The sequence below is a fragment of the Mauremys reevesii genome, linkage group 14 (genome assembly GCF_016161935.1).
Source record: "Mauremys reevesii isolate NIE-2019 linkage group 14, ASM1616193v1, whole genome shotgun sequence".
NCBI classification, from domain to species: domain Eukaryota; kingdom Metazoa; phylum Chordata; order Testudines; family Geoemydidae; genus Mauremys; species Mauremys reevesii.
In genome coordinates this window covers 1,630,737-1,650,531 of record NC_052636.1, presented here as the reverse complement: position 1 = coordinate 1,650,531, position 19,795 = coordinate 1,630,737, and the positions used below count along the sequence as shown (strand labels likewise).

Genomic DNA, 19,795 nt, shown 5'->3' with positions numbered 1-19,795 from the left:
TCTCCTTCAGCTGCTTCTTTCTCCACATTCCCCGAACTTCCCCCACCCCCTCCACTTCTTTTTTCTTTGGGGTGTTTTTTCGTTTTATCAGTTAAGGGTTAATGCCGGAGCTGAAAGTATTTCCACTGTCCTTAAAGATATGGCTGCCAAGCGATAGGAATGTTAACTCTGCTCCTGACCCTAATGACTGCCGGGAAAAGAGTTTTAAATAAATTGTCAATTAAAAAAAAATGGGCTCAAAAATTGCTGTTTCTTTTTATGGCCGTAAGGGGATTTGTTGCTCCTCGTGAAGGAAGCCCAGTTAAAGCAATAGCTCTCCCAGGTAAGAGTCTAATGCAGGGGTCGGCCACCTTTCAGAAGTGCTGTGCCGAATCTTCAATTATTCACTCTAATTTAAGGTTTCTCGTGCCAGTCGTACATGTTAATGTTTTTAGAAGGTCTCTTTCTATAAGTCTATAATATAGAACTAAACTATTGTTGTATGTAAAGTGAATAAGGTTTTTTAAATATTTAAGAAGCTTCATTTAAAATTAAATTAAAATGCAGAGCCCCCCGGACGGGTGGCCAGGACCCGGGCAGCGTGAGTGCCACTGAAGGTAAAAGCCACAAGTACCCAAGTGCACCTCCCAACACCTCTCCTTGGGGAGGCCGGGCGCCCCTAACTCCCCCAGAGTGGCACATCTGGATGCAGATAGGTGCGGGGAGGTTTGTGGTTTATGTAGAGTTTGAAGGAGAGGCATTCGGACTGAATGTGATGTTAAATACAGGTGCCACTTAATCCTTACTCAGCACCCAAAAGAAAAGCCTGTTTAAATCTCCGGCTGGAGTTAAGCCCTCGCCGGGATTTAATGTGGCAAAGTGCCTTGTTTCCTTGGGCAGCTGGATTCTGTATTGGATGGGGCGAAGGAAAATAAGGGGCAATTTGGCTTAATGGATTTTGGAGGAGAAGGGATCCCGGGAGCGGGTGTCTTGAGAGAATTAAAGAGTGTTGGGTTGATTTTGCTAGCAGGGTCCAATGGGAAATAGCTCCTGGGAACCCGGGGAGACTTCAGCAAGCTAAGGGGTAGCAGCCTTTAAGGCGTCTGAAGAACGGATCTGCCCCCACAAGTTCCAGCCATTGCAGAAAAACACCAGGAGCTTTGGGGCAAAAACAGAATCGAAGGTGGGAAAACGACTGCAAAAGTCCTAGTCACTGGCTCCGATTTGCCTCCCCAACAGCAGCGTAGGCATCCGAAGGCGGCAGAAGCCAGCCTGGAAAACCCCGCACGCCACAGCCGACTGGCTTTTAAGCCAAGGGGTTTTATTTAAGAGTCAAGCCCCAATAACGCTGCCCTCTGGCCATCCTCACAAGTGACAGCAGGACCTGGAGACCGATTTCCACCACCTTAATTGGGTGGCTGCACGGGTGGCCCCCTTAGTCGCTAAGTATCGGGAGGTGACAACCTCCCTCGGGGGAGGAGCCCAGTGGTTTTCAGCTTTAGAGTTGGCCAAGGTCTCTCGCAACTTACGCGCATTTAACAGGCGCGATTTCAACTATGTGCGTGCGGCTGGAGTCGGGGAGCGGGGCCTCAAGATTTAAAGGTCCTGGGGCACCAGCTGTGGCGGGAACTCTGAGCCCTTTAAACCCTGCCGGCAGCTCGGGCGGCGGTGGGACGGGGTGGGGGGGTCATTGAAGGGGGGGGCAGGAAGATCATTTTGGCTCTACGCCGTGTTCGCTTTGCACGCCAGCCGCGGCCCCGCACCCCCGGCCCGTAGTGATTATTCTCGCACGGTCCCCGTGCGTGGGGACGGCTGTTCCCGCTTTCCAAAGGAGACCCGTGTGTTTGGCAGGGTCGGGTGGGGGCACTGAAAGGGCGGCGGGGATACAATTTTGGCTCTACGCCGTGTTCGCTTTACACGCCAGCCGCGGCCCCGCACCCCCGGCCTGTAGTGATTATTCTCGCACGGTCCCCGTGCGTGGGGGCGGCTGTTCCCGCTCTCCGTGCGTTCGGCGGGGCTGGCCCAAGAGGCCGGGGGTGGGGTGCGGTGCCCGGGGGCTGGGACCCCCGATCAGGGGGTGTAATTCGGTGCGTAGATAAGACCCCGGTTTGCACCAGACCTGGGGGGGTGGCGGGGGCGGGAGGCACCGAACACGTGTCACCGCAGGGGCTGGAGCCCGCCACGTGATTCACCTCGGCGCTGAGGGCGGGCCCGCGGAGGGGAGGGCGGGGCCACGCGTGGGGCGGAGACGCTCCAGCCCCGGGGGGCGGGGCCTCGCGCTGCCCGCGGCCGGAGCGGGGCGGGGGGATAAGGGGCGGGGCTGTGGAGAAACACCCCCCCCGCCCAACGGGGGAAGGGTAGCGCCGCCTCACACCCTCCCGGCGCGCGCTGCGCTCTAACGGCCGGACCCGTCACGTGACTCATTCCCCCCAGGCCCCGGCGCGCGCCGCGCTCCAACGGCCGGACCCGTCACGTGACTCGTTCCCCCCAGGCCCTGGCGCGCGCCGCGCTCCAACGGCCCTAACGGCCGGATCCGTCACGTGACTCGTCTCCCCGCCCCCGCCCCCGGCGCGCGCCGCGCTCCAACGGCCCTAACGGTCGGAGCCGTCACGTGACTCCCCCTCTACCCCGCGGGACGCGTCACTTACGGGCCGCTGCGGGTGGGCTCCGGGCGCGCGGCCGAGCCGGTAAGAGCCGAGCGGGGCGCGGGGAGGAGACACCTGGGCCCGAGACCCCCCCCCCGCGCTGGGCCGGGCCGGAAGCTGGGGCGGGGCGGGGGGTCCCGGTGCGGCCTCCGTAGCGATGGGGGTCCACTGGGGGCGGTGAGTGTGTGTCCGGGTCTCGCCCTGCCCCTCCCCACTGCTGCTCCCTCCCCGGCCCCTTCAACCGGCCCCCCCCCGGCTCCCTGCGGCCCGTGTGCGGGGACTGTCGCTGCCCGGGTGCGCCGGAGAGTCCGTAAATCCCCTCCCCGGGGCCCCTCACACCGCCCCCTGGGCCCCTCGCCCCTCCCCCCCCGGGCCCCCCTCACACCGCCCCTCCCCGCCGGCGATCCCCAGCCCCCCGCCGATCCCCGCCGTGCTGCCGCCGCCGAGGGGCTGTGACTGGCCGCGGGGCTCAGCCACGGGCCCTGCCGGGAGCTCCTGCCCACCCCCAAGCACCGGCCGGGACACAGGGAAACCCCTTGAACCACCTTCCCGCAGCCGCCGAGCGCGGAGCAGTGACAGTGGCCCCGAGGCGCCGCCTCCCCAAGGGCCTGGCCCCAGCGCACAATCACAGACACTCCCCAGGCACCCGAAACGGCCACGTCCTCCCCGATCGATCGTTATTGATCTATTGACTCCTGGGAACGACCCGTAAAGGAAACACCCCCCCCCCGCCCCCCCGTGACGGTGACACCCCGAGGGACAGACAGAGCTCCTGTGTCTGTACCAATCGGTACAATCTCCTCTGGGACGTTACACACTCAAATCCCTTATTCGTCGCCCCGTGGCGACGGCCTGTATCCGGTAGGGACCTTAATTCTGCCCAGTCCCAGCTGCGTCTGCCCCCCACCACACCCCAAACCTCTTCACCCCTCCCACTATCCAGCCCGTCTTCCCTCGCTGCTCCCCCTTCCTGCCCGACTGGCAGAGACACTCTCAGCGCCGTCCCCGTCTCTTGGCCTCTGAGCGTTGCCTTGCCCGGGGCTGTGCTGCCTGTGTGCATGGCAGGTAGGGGTGGGGAGCCGTCCCTGTCTGGGTAGTTACTCAACATTCATCCAGTCCCTGACCACGGGTGGCAGCTCTGTAGAAATTTTGGTGGTGCCCAGAACCCCCCCAACTCCGGCCCAAACTCCACCCTGCCCCCAAACTCCGCCCCCCACCTGCCCAAGGCTCTGGGTGGGAGTTTGGGTGAGGGAGGAGGTCTGGGGTGCGGACCCTAGGCTGGGGCAGGGGATCGCGATGCAGGATACAGGCTCTGGGAGGGACTTTGGGGATGGGAGGGGTGCAGAGGGATGGGGTGCAGGGGTGATGGCTGTGGGGTGTGGCTGCAGATGCGGGGTTTGGGGTGTGGGAGGGGCTCAGGCAGAGGGTCAGGGTGCGGCGGGATGGGGGCTCTGGCCGGGACTGGGGATAAGGTGTTGGGGGGCTGGAGGGGCTCAGGCAGAGGGTCAGGTGCGGCGGGAGGGGGGCTCGGGCTGGGACTGGGGATACGGTGTTGGGGGGGGCTGGAGGGGCTTGGGGCTCAGGCAGAGGGTCAGGGTGCGGGGGGATGGGGGCTCTGGCTGGGACTGGGGATAAGGTGTTGGGGGCTGGAGGGCTCGGGACTCAGGCAGAGGGTCAGGTGTGGCGGGATGGGGGCTCTGGCTGGGACTGGGGATAAGGTGTTTGGGGGGCTGGAGGGGCTCAGGCAGAGGGTCAGGGTGCGAGGGGATGGGGGCTCGGGCTGGGAGTGGGGTTATGGTGTTTGGGGGGCTGGAGGGGCTCAGGCTGTGGGTCTGGGTGCGGCGGGATGGGGGCTCTGGCTGGGACTGGGGATAAGGTGTTGGGGGCTGGAGGGGCTCAGGCAGAGGGTCAGGTGCGGCGGGATGGGGGCTCAGGCTGGGACTGGGGATAAGGTGTTGGGGGGCTGGAGGGGCTCAGGCAGAGGGTCAGGTGCGGGGATGGGGGCTCTGGCTGGGACTGGGGATAAGGTGTTGGGGGCTGGAGGGCTCGGGGCTCAGGCAGAGGGTCAGGTGCGGGGATGGGGCTCTGGCTGGGACTGGGGATAAGGTGTTTGGGGGGCTGGAGGGGCTCAGGCAGAGGGTCAGGTGTGTGGGGATGGGGGCTCTGGCTGGGACTGGGGATAAGGTGTTGGGGGCTGGAGGGACTGGGGCTCAGGCAGAGGGTCAGGTGCGGGGATGGGGGCTCTGGCTGGGACTGGGGATAAGGTGTTTGGGGGCTGGAGGCTCAGGCAGAGGGTCAGGTGCGGGGGATGAGGGCTCTGGCTGGGACTGGGGATAAGGTGTTGGGGGCTGGAGGGGCTCAGGCAGAGGGTCAGGTGCGGGGGATGGGGGCTCTGGCTGGGACTGGGGATAAGGTGTTTGGGGGCTCGGGGCTCAGACAGAGGGTCAGGGGATGGGGATGGGGGCTCTGGCTGGGACTGGGGATAAGGTGTTGGGGGCTGGAGGGGCTCAGGCAGAGGGTCAGGTGCGGGGATGGGGGCTCTGGCTGGGACTGGGGATAAGGTGTTTGGGGGCTGGAGGCTCAGGGCTCAGGCAGAGGGTCAGGGTGCGGGGATGGGGGCTCTGGCTGGGACTGGGGATAAGGTGTTTGGGGACTCGGGGCTCAGGCAGAGGGTCAGGGTGCGGGGATGGGGGCTCTGGCTGGGACTGGGGATAAGGTGTTTGGGGGCTGGAGGGGCTCAGGCAGAGGGTCAGGTGTGGCGGGATGAGGGCTCTGGCTGGGACTGGGGATAAGGTGTTGGGGGCTGGAGGGGCTCGGGGCTCAGGCAGAGGGTCAGGGTGCGGGGGGATGGGGGCTCTGGCTGGGACTGGGGATAAGGTGTTTAGGGGCTGGAGGGGCTCAGCTCAGGCAGAGGGTCAGGTGCGGCGGGATGGGGGCTCTGGCTGGGACTGGGGATAAGGTGTTGGGGGCTGGAGGGGCTCGGGGATCAGGCAGAGGGTCAGGGTGCGGGGATGGGGGCTCTGGCTGGGACTGGGGATAAGGTGTTTGGGGGCTGGAGGGCTCGGGCTCAGGCAGAGGGTCAGGTGCGGCGGGATGAGGGCTCTGGCTGGGACTGGGGATAAGGTGTTTGGGGGCTGGAGGGGTCAGGCAGAGGGTCAGGTGTGGGGGGTGAGAGCTCTGGCTGGGACTGGGGATAAGGTGTTGGGGGCTGGAGGGGCTCAGGCAGAGGGTCAGGTGCGGGGGTGAGAGCTCTGGCTGGGACTGGGGATAAGGTGTTGGGGGCTGGAGGGGCTCAGGCAGAGGGTCAGGGTGTGGGGGAGAGCTCTGGCTGGGACTGGGGATAAGGTGTTGGGGGCTGGAGGGGCTCAGGCAGAGGGTCAGGTGCGGGGGATGGGGGCTCTGGCTGGGACTGGGGATAAGGTGTTGGGGGCTGGAGGGGCCTGGGCTCAGGCAGAGGGTCAGGTGCGGGGATGAGGGCTCTGGCTGGGACTGGGGATAAGGTGTTGGGGGGCTGGAGGGGCTCAGGCAGAGGGTCAGGTGCGGGGATGGGGGCTCTGGCTGGGACTGGGGATAAGGTGTTGGGGGCTGGAGGGGCTCGGGGCTCAGGCAGAGGTCAGGGTGCGGCGGGATGGGGGCTCTGGCTGGGACTGGGGATAAGGTGTTTGGGGGCTGGAGGGGCTCAGGCAGAGGGTCAGGGTGGGGGGGGGTGAGAGCTCTGGCGGGGACTGGGGCTAAGGTGTTTGGGGGGCTGGAGGGGCTCAGGCAGAGGGTCAGGGTGCGGCAGGATGGGGGCTCTGGCTGGGACTGGGGATAAGGTGTTGGGGGGCTGGAGGGGCTCGGGGCTCAGGCAGAGGGTCAGGTGCGGGGGATGAGGGCTCTGGCTGGGACTGGGGATAAGGTGTTTGGGGGCTGGAGGGGCTCAGGCAGAGGGTCAGGTGCGGGGATGGGGGCTCTGGCTGGGACTGGGGATAAGGTGTTGGGGGCTGGAGGGACTCAGCTCAGGCAGAGGGTCAGGGTGCGGCGGGATGGGGGCTCTGGCTGGGACTGGGGATAAGGTGTTTGGGGGCTGGAGGACTCAGGCAGAGGGTCAGGTGCGGGGATGGGGCTCTGGCTGGGACTGGGGATAAGGTGTTTGGGGGCTGGAGGGGCTCAGCTCAGGCAGAGGGTCAGGTGCGGCGGGATGGGGGCTCTGGCTGGGACTGGGGATAAGGTGTTGGGGGCTGGAGGGCTCGGGGCTCAGGCAGAGGGTCAGGGTGTGGCGGGATGGGGGCTCTGGCTGGGACTGGGGATAAGGTGTTTGGGGGCTGGAGGGGCTCGGGCAGAGGGTCAGGTGCGGGGATGAGGGCTCTGGCTGGGACTGGGGATAAGGTGTTGGGGGGGCTGGAGGGGCTTGGGGCTCAGGCAGAGGGTCAGGGTGCGGGGGGATGGGGGCTCTGGCTGGGACTGGGGATAAGGTGTTTGGGGGGCTGGAGGGGCTCGGGGCTCAGGCAGAGGGTCAGGTGCGGGGATGGGGGCTCTGGCTGGGACTGGGGATAAGGTGTTGGGGGCTGGAGGGCTCGGGGCTCAGGCAGAGGGTCAGGTGCGGGGATGGGGCTCTGGCTGGGACTGGGGATAAGGTGTTGGGGGCTGGAGGGCCTGGGGCTCAGGCAGAGGGTCAGGGTGCGCGGGATGGGGGCTCTGGCTGGGACTGGGGATAAGGTGTTTGGGGGCTGGAGGGGCTCAGCTCAGGCAGAGGGTCAGGTGCGGGGATGGGGGCTCGGGGTGGGACTGGGGATAAGGTGTTGGGGGGGCTGGAGGGGCTCGGGGCTCAGGCAGAGGGTCAGGGTGTGGCGGGATGAGGGCTCTGGCTGGGACTGGGGATAAGGTGTTGGGGGGCTGGAGGGGCTCAGCTCAGCCAGAGGGTGCTTTGCATCCAGCATTTATAATGGTGTTAAATATACAAACAAGTGGTTTTAATTTATAGGTGGGGGGGGGGTCGCACTCAGAGGCTTGCTATATGAAAGGAGTCACCAGTACAGAAGTTTGAGAACCACTGATCTAGACCATCCCCAAGAGGGGTTTGTCCGGCCTGCTCTTAAATCCCCAATGATTGAGATTCCACAACCTCCCTGGGCAATTTATTCCAGTGCTGAACCACCCTGATCGTTAGGAAGTTTTTCCAAATGTCCGACCTAAACCTCCCTTGCTGCAATTTAAGCCCATTGCTTCTTGTCCTGTCCTCACAGGTTAGGAAGAACAATTTTTCTCCCTCCTCCTTGTAACAGCCTTTTGTGTACTTGAAAACTGTGATCATGTCCCCTCGCAGACTTCTCTTCTCCAGACTAAACAAATGCAGTTTTTTCAGTCTTCCCTCATAGGTCTTGTTTTCTAGACCTTTCATCATTTTTGTCTCTCTTCTCTGGACTTTCTCCAGTTTGTCCACATCTTTCCTGAAATGTGGCCCCCAGAACTGGACACACTGCTCCAGTCGAGGCCTAACCACTACAGAGTAGAGCGGAGGAATTACTCCTCGTGTCTTGCTTACAACACACCTGCTAATACAGCCCAGAATGATACTTGCTTTTTGCAACAGTGTAACTCTGTTGACTCATATTTAGTTTGTGATCCACTGTGACCCCCAGATCCCTTTCCGCAGTTCTCCTTCCTAGGCAGCCATTTCCCATTTTGTACGTGTGGAACTGATTGTTCCTTCACAGGTGAAGTACTTTGGATTCGTCCTTATTGAATTTCATCCTATTTACTTCAGACCATTTCTCCAGTTTGTCCAGAGCATTTTGAATTTTAATCCTATCCTCCAAAGCACTTGCAATCCCTCCCAGCTTGGTATCGTCCGCAAACTTGATAAGTGTAACAGAGAGACTCTGCTACTGGGAGGGTTTCACCCTGTCTCAGAGGGTCACACCCTGGTGGGACGGGGCTAGGCCTGTACTGGAATAAGGTGACTCTGTGCTCCACAGTGTGGCAGAACCTGGAATGTCCATTAGCAGGGAAACATCCTGGGGGAATCAGCTTGTGGAACGGACAAAAACCCCACCTGAATTCTCTCACATTACCCTTCTCGCCCTGGCAGGTTACAGAATAACGTCCAGGTTTCGCGCCAGATCATCCCCTCCTCCCCGGGGGAAGGAAATGGCTGCAATGGAGCTGGCTCAGGTAAGGGATTATCAGGGAGCTGGTGGTGGGTTCTGCTTGGAGGGAGAGGAGCAGTAAATGCATAGGAGGGTGGGAGCTGCTCCAGGTGGTGGGAGGCAGGAACTATCTAGGGTGGGGAAAGGGAGGGGACAGGAGGTGACAAACCTGCTGAGACTTGTGTAATGTAGGGTGTGATGGGTTGTCACCCCGGGGTGCAGTGTGGGGGGCTTCTGGGAACCGCTGTGCCCTCGAACCCTGAAGCTGGGCTGGCCCTTCTCACAGTGGTTGGCCGGAGATTCAGCCAGCCTCTCCAGGCCCTGTTATCACCCAACACGACAGCAGGTGGTGCCACACACCCAGCTAAGCTACCTGAGAGCTTTACCTAGAATCGTAGAGTCACAGAACATCAGGGTTGGAAGGGACCTCGGGAGGTATCGAGTCCAACCCCCTGCTCAAAGCAGGATCAATCCCCAGACAGATTTTTGCCCTGATCCCCAAATGGCCCCCTCTACTCAAGGACAGAGAGAAGACATCAGCCAATTTCCCAGCTCCCCAACCTTGCACACCTGCTGTAGTAGAAATCCAAAATGATACCCTCTTGTAGTGCACAGGGATCTGTGTAATGTAAGCTCATTAATATAGTTCGCCTTTCCCTCGCTATGGGGAAGATACGCACATATGAAGATGTGCTAACCAAGCTGAGCTTTTCCCCAGACACTTCACTCAAAATACACTGATTAAGATAAAGCATAAAACAAGTTAATTAACTACAGAAAAATAGATTTTAAGTGATTATAAGTGATAGCAAACACAGCAAAGCAGATTACTTAGCCAATAACCAAAAACTCAAAGTAAGCCGAACATACCAGATGGATAGAATTTGATTTAGCAATTTCTCACGCTGATTGATGATAGAAGCAGTCCACCAAGTTTCCACCAGTTCAGTCTTTGTTCCTCAGGTGCTGCCAGGAGTTCTCTTGTGTGGGGAATGAGGCCAAGAGATGATGTCACCCCCCACCTTATGGAGCTTTTCCATATGGCAGGAACCCTTTGTTCCAAACTCAGTTCCCCCATCCAGTTAGTGGAAAAATACAGGTAGCAAAATGGAGTTCAGTGTCATGTGGTCTGGTCACATGCCCTAGCATGGCCTGCTGAGTCATAGTAGCCATGACTCCTAGGCTGGCTGACACATTCACAGGAGGGCTCAGCTCTTCCACAGTCCATTGTCTTTGTTGATGAGCCATCAGCACTGTCTGGCTTCTTCACTGTTGTACCCGAAAGGCTCGTTGTGGGTGTTACCCAGAGTAAGCACATGTGAAATACAGATACAGAGTCAATATCCATAACTTCAGATACAAACATGATCCATGCACACAGGTAGGATAATCATATTCAGCAAATCCTAACTTTTCCAATGACACCGCACGTGACGCATCTTGCACAAAATGCCTCATCAGTATGTCCTAATCATTTTATACTCCTACCACTATGCTGAATGTGGGGGGTAGTGTCAGCTAGGGCCTAATTTCAAGGCACAGGAGTTGGGAATGGAACTTCCCCTCTTTGTGGAACAGGAAATAACCCCCCAGCCAGGGCTGGGAAAACTTCCCAGGCTCCGAGTGCTGGAACCTGAACCTACTGACGCTTCATTACTTACCACCACCCCCAATCTTTGTGGCAACTGCAAACTTTATCAGTGATGATTTTATATCCTCTTCCAGGTCATTGATAAGAATGTTAAATAACACAGAGCCAAGAACCAATCCTTGTGGGAACCCCCTAGAAAGAAATCCACTCGACCATGGTTCCCCATTTACAATCCCAGTTTTTAATGTATTTAATGTATGTCGTGTTTATTTTGTATCTTGCTAGTTTTCTAGTCAAAATATTGTGCTGAACCAAGTCATATGCCTTACGGAAGTCTAGGTATATTGCATCAATACTATTAGTTGCAACCAAACCTTTGATCTCATCCAATAAGGTTATCCAGTTAGTCTGATAGGATCTATTGTCTCTGAACCTTTGTTAATTGGTACTAATTATATTACCCTCCTTTAATTCTTTATTAATGAAATCCGTATTCACTGCTCCATTCTCTTGCCCAGTATCGATGTCAGACTAACACTCTGGTAATTAGCTCGATCATCTCTTTTAGACTTTTAAATATTGGCACAGCATTAGCTTTATTCCCGTCTTCTGGAATTTCCCCAGTGATCCAAGTCCTAATGAAAATCATCATTAACAGTCCACCACGCTCCTCCACCGGGTCTTTCAAAACTCTTGGATACAAGTTATCTGGACTCACTGATTTAAACATGTCTGACTGTAATAGCTGCTGTTTAACATCCTTGTGAGTTCTTTTTGGAATAGAAAGTGTGACTTACATCATCTGTTTTTCTCCAAATCCAGGAGAGAAATATTTATTGAACACTTCTACCTCTTCTGCATTATTTTTGATAATTCTGCCATTTCTATCTAGTAATTTACCACTATCGTTGTTAGGATTAATGTTATACTTTAAAAAATGTCCTTATTTTCATTGATTAATCATTGATTTCTGATAGCTTCCCTTACCAATTTTCTACAATTCTGACCGTCTAACTTATATTCTTTACTACTGACTTCCCCTTTCTTCCACATATTTTATTTGGAGAGTGTTGGGATTTCTACCAGGGAGCCACCAGCAGGGTCCAGAGACAGCCCCATCTCCTGTAACAAGCTCTGGCTAGTGGGTATGTGATAGATGTGACGACCCTGCCTCCATCTGTCAGCTGGGAGACACACAGGTTCTCTCTTTCTACCATCTGATGGCTCCTGGCTGAAGGAAGGTGGGGTTGGGACTCTGTTAACATGGGCCTCCCGGAGCCTCCATTTACCTGGTGCTGCTGTTCTGTGAATAGTGGGGCTGTGAGTGGGGCAGCAGGTCCTGAGTGTTGGACTCTTGCTCTTTCAGGGGCCGGTGACCTTCGAGGAGGTGGCTGTGTATTTCACCAAGGAGGAATGGGCTCTGCTGGACCCCGCTGAGAGAGCCCTCTACAGGGATGTCATGCAGGAGAACTACGAGAATGTGACCTCGCTGGGTAAGGAGTCCTGTCCCCTGGGTTATTAGAAGCTGTGGGGTCTCTGAAGAACCTGAGCAGTAATAACTTTATACCTTTATTCATCATCCAAGTTTTGATAAGTTTCCTTGTCCCCCTTTTTTTGCCTCATCTGAGGAACAGTCACTGAACAGGAGTGTCGTTCGGCTGGACCTGCTGGCAGAGCTCACAGGTTGAAATAGGAGTGTTGAAGCCAGAGGCTCAGTCTCAGGTGCTGAAGCTACATGGCCTGTCCTTGTGGAAGAGTGGGACCCCTTGGGGGTCTAGTGCACTCGAGAGACACCTCCCAAGGACTGTTTACAAGCCAGGGCATTGCCCAGATCCTGTGGATCCGTGCCAGTGCGCCTTCTGGGGAAAGGAGAAAACAAGAAAAGGATCTAAATGTGTATTTACCATCGCCCCCTCACCAGTCCTCGTGGGAATCCCTGATCAGTTCCAAAGTGTATTAAAACCTTCCTTAAAGTCTTACCTCTTGGTTATCAGGTCAGATTTCGAGGGCTTTCCCTTCACCCTCCCACTTCCCTGGTTCTTGTCACGCTGACAGCAAGCAGCAGAAGTCCGAAGCGCAGACAATGCCATGTTTATGGGGGTTAGTTTCCAAGCAGGCATATTCCAAACCCCTTCACACCAGTCGGGCTTATCTCTATACACTGATAGAGTCTGTTCCCCAGTGTTCCCTTCCCAGCTCTGACACCGCAGAGCGTTTACCCCGTATCCCTGCCCGGCTCTGAGGCCACAGAGCCTTGCCTGTCTCCCCATTCCCTGTTCCCCCCCTTAACAAACATGATTCCAATTTCCTTTCCCCCTCCTGTTTGATCCCATTTATATAGGAATATTCTCAGCTATACCTTAACCAATCATGGTACTGACATTTAACTAACCAATTCTAACATATTGTAACATAATTCTCTAACCAATTATATCCCACTACATTATTTACTTACCTAGCAACATTAATTATACAGCCGACAGAAACAATTAGAGAACCAGACTGATTAACAAGGTAAAAGTGGTGGCCATGAACTTAAAACGATACAGAAATGAGGGTTTCAGAACCACAACCATTGATAAGGGATTTCTTGCCAGACAGGCTGCTGTCAAATTAACTTTTCTTTAACCATCTTAAGATCTGTTTCTTTATCTGGTGGTGATGGGCACTCTCCGGACAGGATCGTCTTCCTAACAGCCCAATAGCACCTTATTTCAGTGTAACTGGTTTGGGGTGTGAGGATGTGACCCTTCGCTTCCCAGCTTATGGCTGCCCCTGCTGCTTAGCCAAAGAAGAAGGCCTCAGACTATCCTAGTGCGAGAAGGTCCAGACACAGGCAGACTGTGATTTTCATTCTTTGTTTTTATACCCCTGTAACTAGCTAAGTGATAAAATACACCTAAGTTCTTAAAGTATCGGCTTTACAGGCAGGCCTGAATATCTCTGTTCTAACAGTGGGTTCTACCCCTTCCCCCACTCTGTGTCTGTCTTGTCTATTTAGATTGTACATTCCTCAGGGCCTGGGCCATCTACTATTCTCTGTTTGTACTTTGCCTAGCACAAAGGGGACCCACTGTTAGTTGGCCCTGAGGAGTTGCGTTGCATGCGGGCCGGATAAAGCACAACAACCAATATGATTGCAAGCTGAATCATTTATTATTTACAATGCATCATATTATATAGGCTTCTCCATATTAGCAAACGTCAGACACACCAACATTACATTGCTGCTGATTGGTTCTTTGTCTGATACACACACTTTTCACATGCATGGCCCTTTGCTTACTGGTTTCCCATTTCCCATGCAACTTATCTGATCCCAATTAGGCCACCTGGCATTTGCCTCGCTCTGGCAGTTCCCTACTTTCTCATAACAACTTTATCTCATCCCTCTGTTCTCGTAACCACGCAACTGTAACTTTCCACCAAGGCAGCATAGGGATGATGTAACCCGACATCTCCCCCTCTTTTCTTAAAAAAAAGAAAAACATCCAATAAACCTCTTCAAACTTCATTGCAAGGGGCGTACAAAACAGGGAAATCACTTCATCAATTAAATCATTTACAGTAATACAATTGCATCCTAGCTTACTTCTAAATTCAAAGCTATCCACAATTTAAGGGTTCTTACTATTAACTTCTGCTATTAAACACTAAAAAAAAACACATCACCACTTATATGCCCTTAGGCCTAATACAATTACAATTACATAGCACTATATACATTCTTCAGCTAATACAGCAAAATTATTCATAGCCAAACAATTGCAAACTCATTTCTTTGCCTAAATTCATTTACAAACATTTCAAAAACACCAAAAACTTTACTCTTTAGCATCTTTACAAAATTCAACTGCTGTTCCCTCTAGCAACCACAGAGTTAACTTTTTACTCTGCCTAACATTACTCGCTTGTAGTTTAATTACCTTTTCTATCAACTACACCCTCAAGGTTATCAACCAGTTTTCCAAGCTTGTTGTCTGTTGCCCGCCGCCTGGGCCCGATCCTTTTTTCCTCTTCCTAAACCGTTCCTTACATGAACACCAACTTATTTCACTATCAATTTAGCTAGGAGGGTGTACTTCTTAACTAGCCCCCACCCTTCTAGTCTCTACTGCAAGCAATTATCTGTACTTTCCCACCGTGGGGGCTACATTTTTATGCATAACTAATTACAACATCTGCAATCAGCCTATCTATTTTAAATATAGGCTACATCTAGTATCAAGCAATCTACAACAACCAATAATCAGCACATAACACAAAATTAACAAAATCTAATAAAACTAACAAAAGCACTTTACATAAAGGTACTTTGGGTCACATAAATTCAAAGCCATTCTCCCAAATTACCTAAATTCATGCCTAATAACACCATAAACTCCCCCCCCCCCTTGAGAATACCCAACAAACCTTTTGGCTGAGTTTTCTCAAACTTTAAAAACAAAAAACAATTAAACTCTAAAAAACCGGGGTAGTAATGGGGGGGGGGGGGGTAATATCATTACAATCCAATTAGGGAGGGCAATATATGCTAAAAATTTTATCCAAAACACAGGGCGCAGCCTGTAGAATAAATCCCAAAATCCAATTAACATCACATTTCTCAGCAGGAGTCCCAAATTTCTTCCTGCCAGTGTACAATTCTTCATTTCTTCACCAGGGTCAGTTCTCAATGTCTTTTTAGTCAGGAATTTCTGGTCTTTGGCAATATCAACAACGTGAGTGTTTTTTCTTCTTTTCCACCACCGTCGTGATTCAGCTTCTACGGGAAATAATCAGGACGTGGGGCTGCAGCGGACAAGGAGAAATTAGCCAGCACGTTACCTTGTCCTTTTTCCTGCTGTTTAAAAGCACAATGGAACTAAAAATAATTAGGCCAATCATCAGTAGAAAAATTCTCCTGATGTGAAGGGTCTTTGCAATAAAATCATGGGTCCCAGCAGTCAGTCTCCTGGTTGCAAAAATGGCAGGGCTGCTAGGATCTTTGGGCAGCTCTTCCATACCTGTAAAGGAGACAGCTAACACAGTCTGTTAGTGCCTGGCAGGATTTTGCAGCTCTCATTAGCTTTTGGGCCCAGTCAAGCTCTCTTAGTCTGGGCTGTTCGCCAAGTCTTAGTGTCCTTGACTGGGGCGAAAAGAATGAGCTTTTCTTCGATTAAATCATCCTGTTCCTTTTCTTTCCTGCTTGGCTTCTTTTAATCTGTAAATCCTGTGTCAGAACACCCAGCTGTTGCTGCTCATACCGAAGAAGCATAACGGTTTTCCCGGCACTGTCCCCGCCTCAGACCAGCCAGCGAGGACGCCTTCTCCGGCTGCTGCCAAAACAACTTACTTGCTTGTAGGTCCGAACGACCTCCGGGGCCACGGCACGAGCCTCTGCCTGCGCCGTGCACTCCAAAGTTTTCCGTCCAGGGCTCGCCCAGCGGAGCACCTCCTCACGAGCCTTTGCCTGCTCACGAGCCTCTGCCTGCGCCATGCACTCCAAAGTTTTCCGTCCAGGGCTCGCTTCCAGCGGAGCACCTCCTCGTGTGCCCGAAGGCCGGTCAGGAGGAGCCTCCCAACTCCCCTCTCTTCTTAATAAGTAAATCAGTGCAGCAGGGGAAATCTTTTCCCCCTGTCGGTTCATAATGTGCAAATAAAGCTTCTGTGTTATCTTTTCTTCAGCTGATACAGCGGTACTCACGTTAGCTGCTCTGCCCTTCTCCTCCGCGGCTTATAGCCGCTCTCCTCAGGGCTCAGGTGCGTCTCTCTTTTCGGACGCCCGCTTCTCCAGCACTCCCGCTGCAGCTCCTCCGCTCGCCTCTGGGCTCAGGCTCCTGGCCGTTCGCCTCTGGGCTCGGCTGCACCTCCCTTTTCAGATGCCCTGCGGCTGGCCGCTCGACACTGAGCTCAGGTGCGCCCTTCTTTTCGGACGCCCTGCGGCTCCTAGCCGCTCGACACTGAACTCAGGTGCGCCCTTCTTTTCGGACGCCCTGCGGCCGCAACTCGACACTGAGCTCAGCTGCGCCTCCTTTTCGGACGCCCTGCGGCTCCTAGCCGCTCGACACTGAGCTCAGGTGCGCCTCCTTTTCTTCCTGCCTCTGGGCTCAGGCTCCTGGCCGTTCGCCTCTGGGCTCAGGCTTCTCCGCCTGGGTCAGGCCACCGACACTTTCATTCGATACGAATCACGTCGGGGTCACCATTAGTTGCGTTGCATGCGGGCCGGATAAAGCACAACAACCGATATGATTGCAAGCTGAATCATTTATTATTTACAATGCATCATATTATATAGGCTTCTCCATATTAGCAAACGTCAGACACACCAACATTACATTGCTGCTGATTGGTTCTTTGTCTGATACACACACTTTTCACATGCATGGCCCTTTGCTTACTGGTTTCCCATTTCCCATGCAACTTATCTGATCACAATTAGGCCACCTGGCATTTGCCTCGCTCTGGCAGTTCCCTACTTTCTCATAACAACTTTATCTCATCCCTCTGTTCTCGTAACCACGCAACTGTAACTTTCCACCAAGGCAGCATAGGGATGATGTAACCCGACATCGAGGCACTAAGGTAATGAATATGATTTATAATAATAATAACTCTCCTGCCACTTGGAGCCAAGGAAGCTGGCCTTGGGATGTTACTGCTTAAAAATGTGCTGGGATTAAAACCATGGAATATTCTTTGTGACAAGTATCCCACAAATTCCACTGACCTTCCTTGTTTTCTTTGCCTGGAGTAGGGTTTCCAATTTCCAAACCTGATGTGATCTTGCAGCTGGAACAAGGGGAAGAGCCGTGGGTCCCGGACCTCCAGGGCTCTGAGAACGAAGTGCTCCCGAGAGCTGCCTGCACAGGTGAGGACTTGGTTAAACCAACTCAACAACTGTTTAGGAATGCAGGAAACATTTGGGGTGCCCTACAAAGACCCCTTAAGCTCTCCAAGTTCAGGATTGTTCCCTGCAGATGTGGAATCATTATGGCAGATGTCACTCATGGCTTCCCTCCTACCTGACTGACAACTTGCAGCAGGTCCCTCCCCGGTCTCGCTTTCCCTTGAGTGTTCTGGTGAGATGCAGACCAAAACTCATCCCTTCCTCTCTCCTCTGGTGAAGGGTTTGGGGAAAATCAGCTCCTGAGAGGTTTGATCTCTCCCACACATATTTTGGTTTGTTCGTCCCTTTTTCCATACCTCTCTCTGAGATTTCCTTTCTTTCCGGCACAGGGAGTGACCTGTGTCTGGATTCTCTCTGTCTCCCATCAGGTGATGCGATGGTGAGTGAGAATGAGAAGGAGAAACCCCAGCAGGAAGATGCTGAGCAAGTAGAACCACATGGAACGTTATCAGGAAGATCCAAAGGGAATGTTTCCGGGCGTTGTGCACTCCCTGAAAAAGCCAAAGCCGGTGAGACTCAGCAGAGGCCAGAGGAAAACTACAGTAGCCACTCAGACCTTATAACCCGCGACAGAATCCACTTGGAAGGGAGACGCTACACATGCCATGAGTGTGGGAAAAGCTTCAATCGGAGCTCAGACCTTCTCGTACATCGTAGAATCCACACAGGAGAGACGCCCTACACATGCTCTGAGTGCGGGAAAAGCTTTAATCACAATTTTACCCTGACCAGACATCGGAGAATCCACATGGGTGAGAAACCTTATGGATGTGCTGAGTGCGGGAAAAGCTTCAGTTGGCGTTCAAACCTTATCACACATCGTAGAACCCACACAGGAGAGATGCCCTACAGATGCGCTGAGTGCGGGAAAAGCTTCAGTCAGCGCTCAAGCCTTATCACACATCAGAGAATCCACACGGGGCAGAAGCCCTACACTTGCTATGAGTGCGGGAAAAGCTTTAATGAAAGCTCTACCCTGAGCAAACATCAGAGAGTCCACACGGGTGAGAAACCTTACGGATGCTCTGAGTGCGGGAAGAGATTTAGTCAGCGTTCAGACCTTATCAGACATCAGAGACTTCACACAGGGGAGACGCCCTACAAGTGCCCTGAGTGCGGGAAAAGCTTTAATCACAGCTCTGCTCTGAGCAAACATCAGAGAGTCCACACGGGTGAGAAACCTTATGGATGCTCTGAGTGCGGGAAAAGCTTCGGTCAGCGTTCAGACCTTAGCAGACATCAGAGACTTCACACAAGAGAGACGCCCTACACGTGCTCTGAGTGCGGGAAAAGCTTCAGTTGCAGATCAGTCCTTATCACACATCAGAGAATCCACACAGGAGAGATGCCCTACACATGCACTGAGTGCGGGAAAAGCTTTAATCACCGCTCTACCCTGACCAGACATCTGAGAATTCACACGGGTGAGAAACCTTATGGATGTTCTGAGTGCGGGAAAAGCTTCAAAAGGAGCTCACACCTTATTAGACATCGCAAAATCCACACTGGAGAACTGTTACAAATGCTTTGATTAGGGCTGGAAAAATATATATATTTTTTTTAAATCACATTTGCTAATTCTCACCTAGTGATCGGTGCACCATCTTCACTGTGGTCTCTCAGCTCCACCAGATGAGTTGCCTGCTTCTGCCTTTTGCAGCTCACCTTCTTTGGGGTCAGTCCTGTGATCTTTTCTATCAACTCCTTTCCTTCTGAGTCATAGGAGTGTGTGTCCCTCCAGCCAGGAATGTTCATCAGCTCCAGGTGGGGGAGAGGTTTGATTCCCAACAAGCTACACTGAGGCAAAAACTACCTGTGCTTGACATCCTCTAGGGCTGCGCATGGCGTTGGCTGCTCAAGTTAGCGATCTTGGGGTAAAAAGACAATTATAGTTGTAGAGCAGATGCAGCCCAGGTGCAGGGGTTGGCATTAGCTTTCCCCGTGACCTGACCTAAACAAACCCTGAGCATCACGGTTATACTGTTCCCCCATTTCAAAGCAATTGTTAGTCCTCAAGTTCCCCCCTTGGAAACCAATAGTTCTTCTTCGAGTGATTGCTCCAATGCATTCCAGTTAGGTGTGCGCGCCGCGCGTGCACGGCTTCTCCGGAACTTTTTTCCCCTAGCAACCCCGGCGGGCCGGCTGGGCGCCCCCTGGAGTGGCGCCGCTATGGCGCTAAATATATACCCCAGCCGGCCCGTCCGCTCCTCAGTTCCTTCTTACCGCCCGTGACGGCCGGTCGGAACTGTGGAGTGCTCTCTGCCCTCCACCACCCTAGCCTTCACTCTTCGTTTTTTGTATATATATAGTTAGTTGTATAGTTAATGTTCAGTTGTTATAGTTATCTTAGTGTAGTTGTTCTAGGTAGTAGTTGGTTAAGGGGGGTTTCCCCCCCCTTTTCCCTTCCCGGTGCGGGCTCATGCCCAGGGCACCGGGCTTCAAGCCCTGCGCTGTGTGCCAAAAGCCTATGCCCGTTGGCGATCCACACGACGCTTGCCTCCGTTGCCTCGGAGAAGGACATCGCACCGACAAGTGCGTTATCTGTTCTGCTTTTAAGCCTCGG

The 19,795-nt window shown here is 54.0% G+C and overlaps 1 protein-coding gene across 1 annotated transcript in view; it reads left to right on the top strand.

Annotated features, from left to right (window-relative positions):
• The first annotated feature begins 17,605 nt into the window (after nt 1–17,605).
• Nucleotides 17,606–19,795, top strand: part of LOC120381420 (zinc finger protein 271-like) — a 44,618-nt gene continuing 42,428 nt past the window's right edge. Inside the window, exon 1 of the mRNA XM_039499608.1 lies at nt 17,606–18,747. Within this exon, the coding sequence (XP_039355542.1) occupies nt 17,609–18,747 (1,139 nt within the window). The 5' untranslated portion in view covers nt 17,606–17,608. The remainder of the gene's footprint in view (nt 18,748–19,795) is intronic.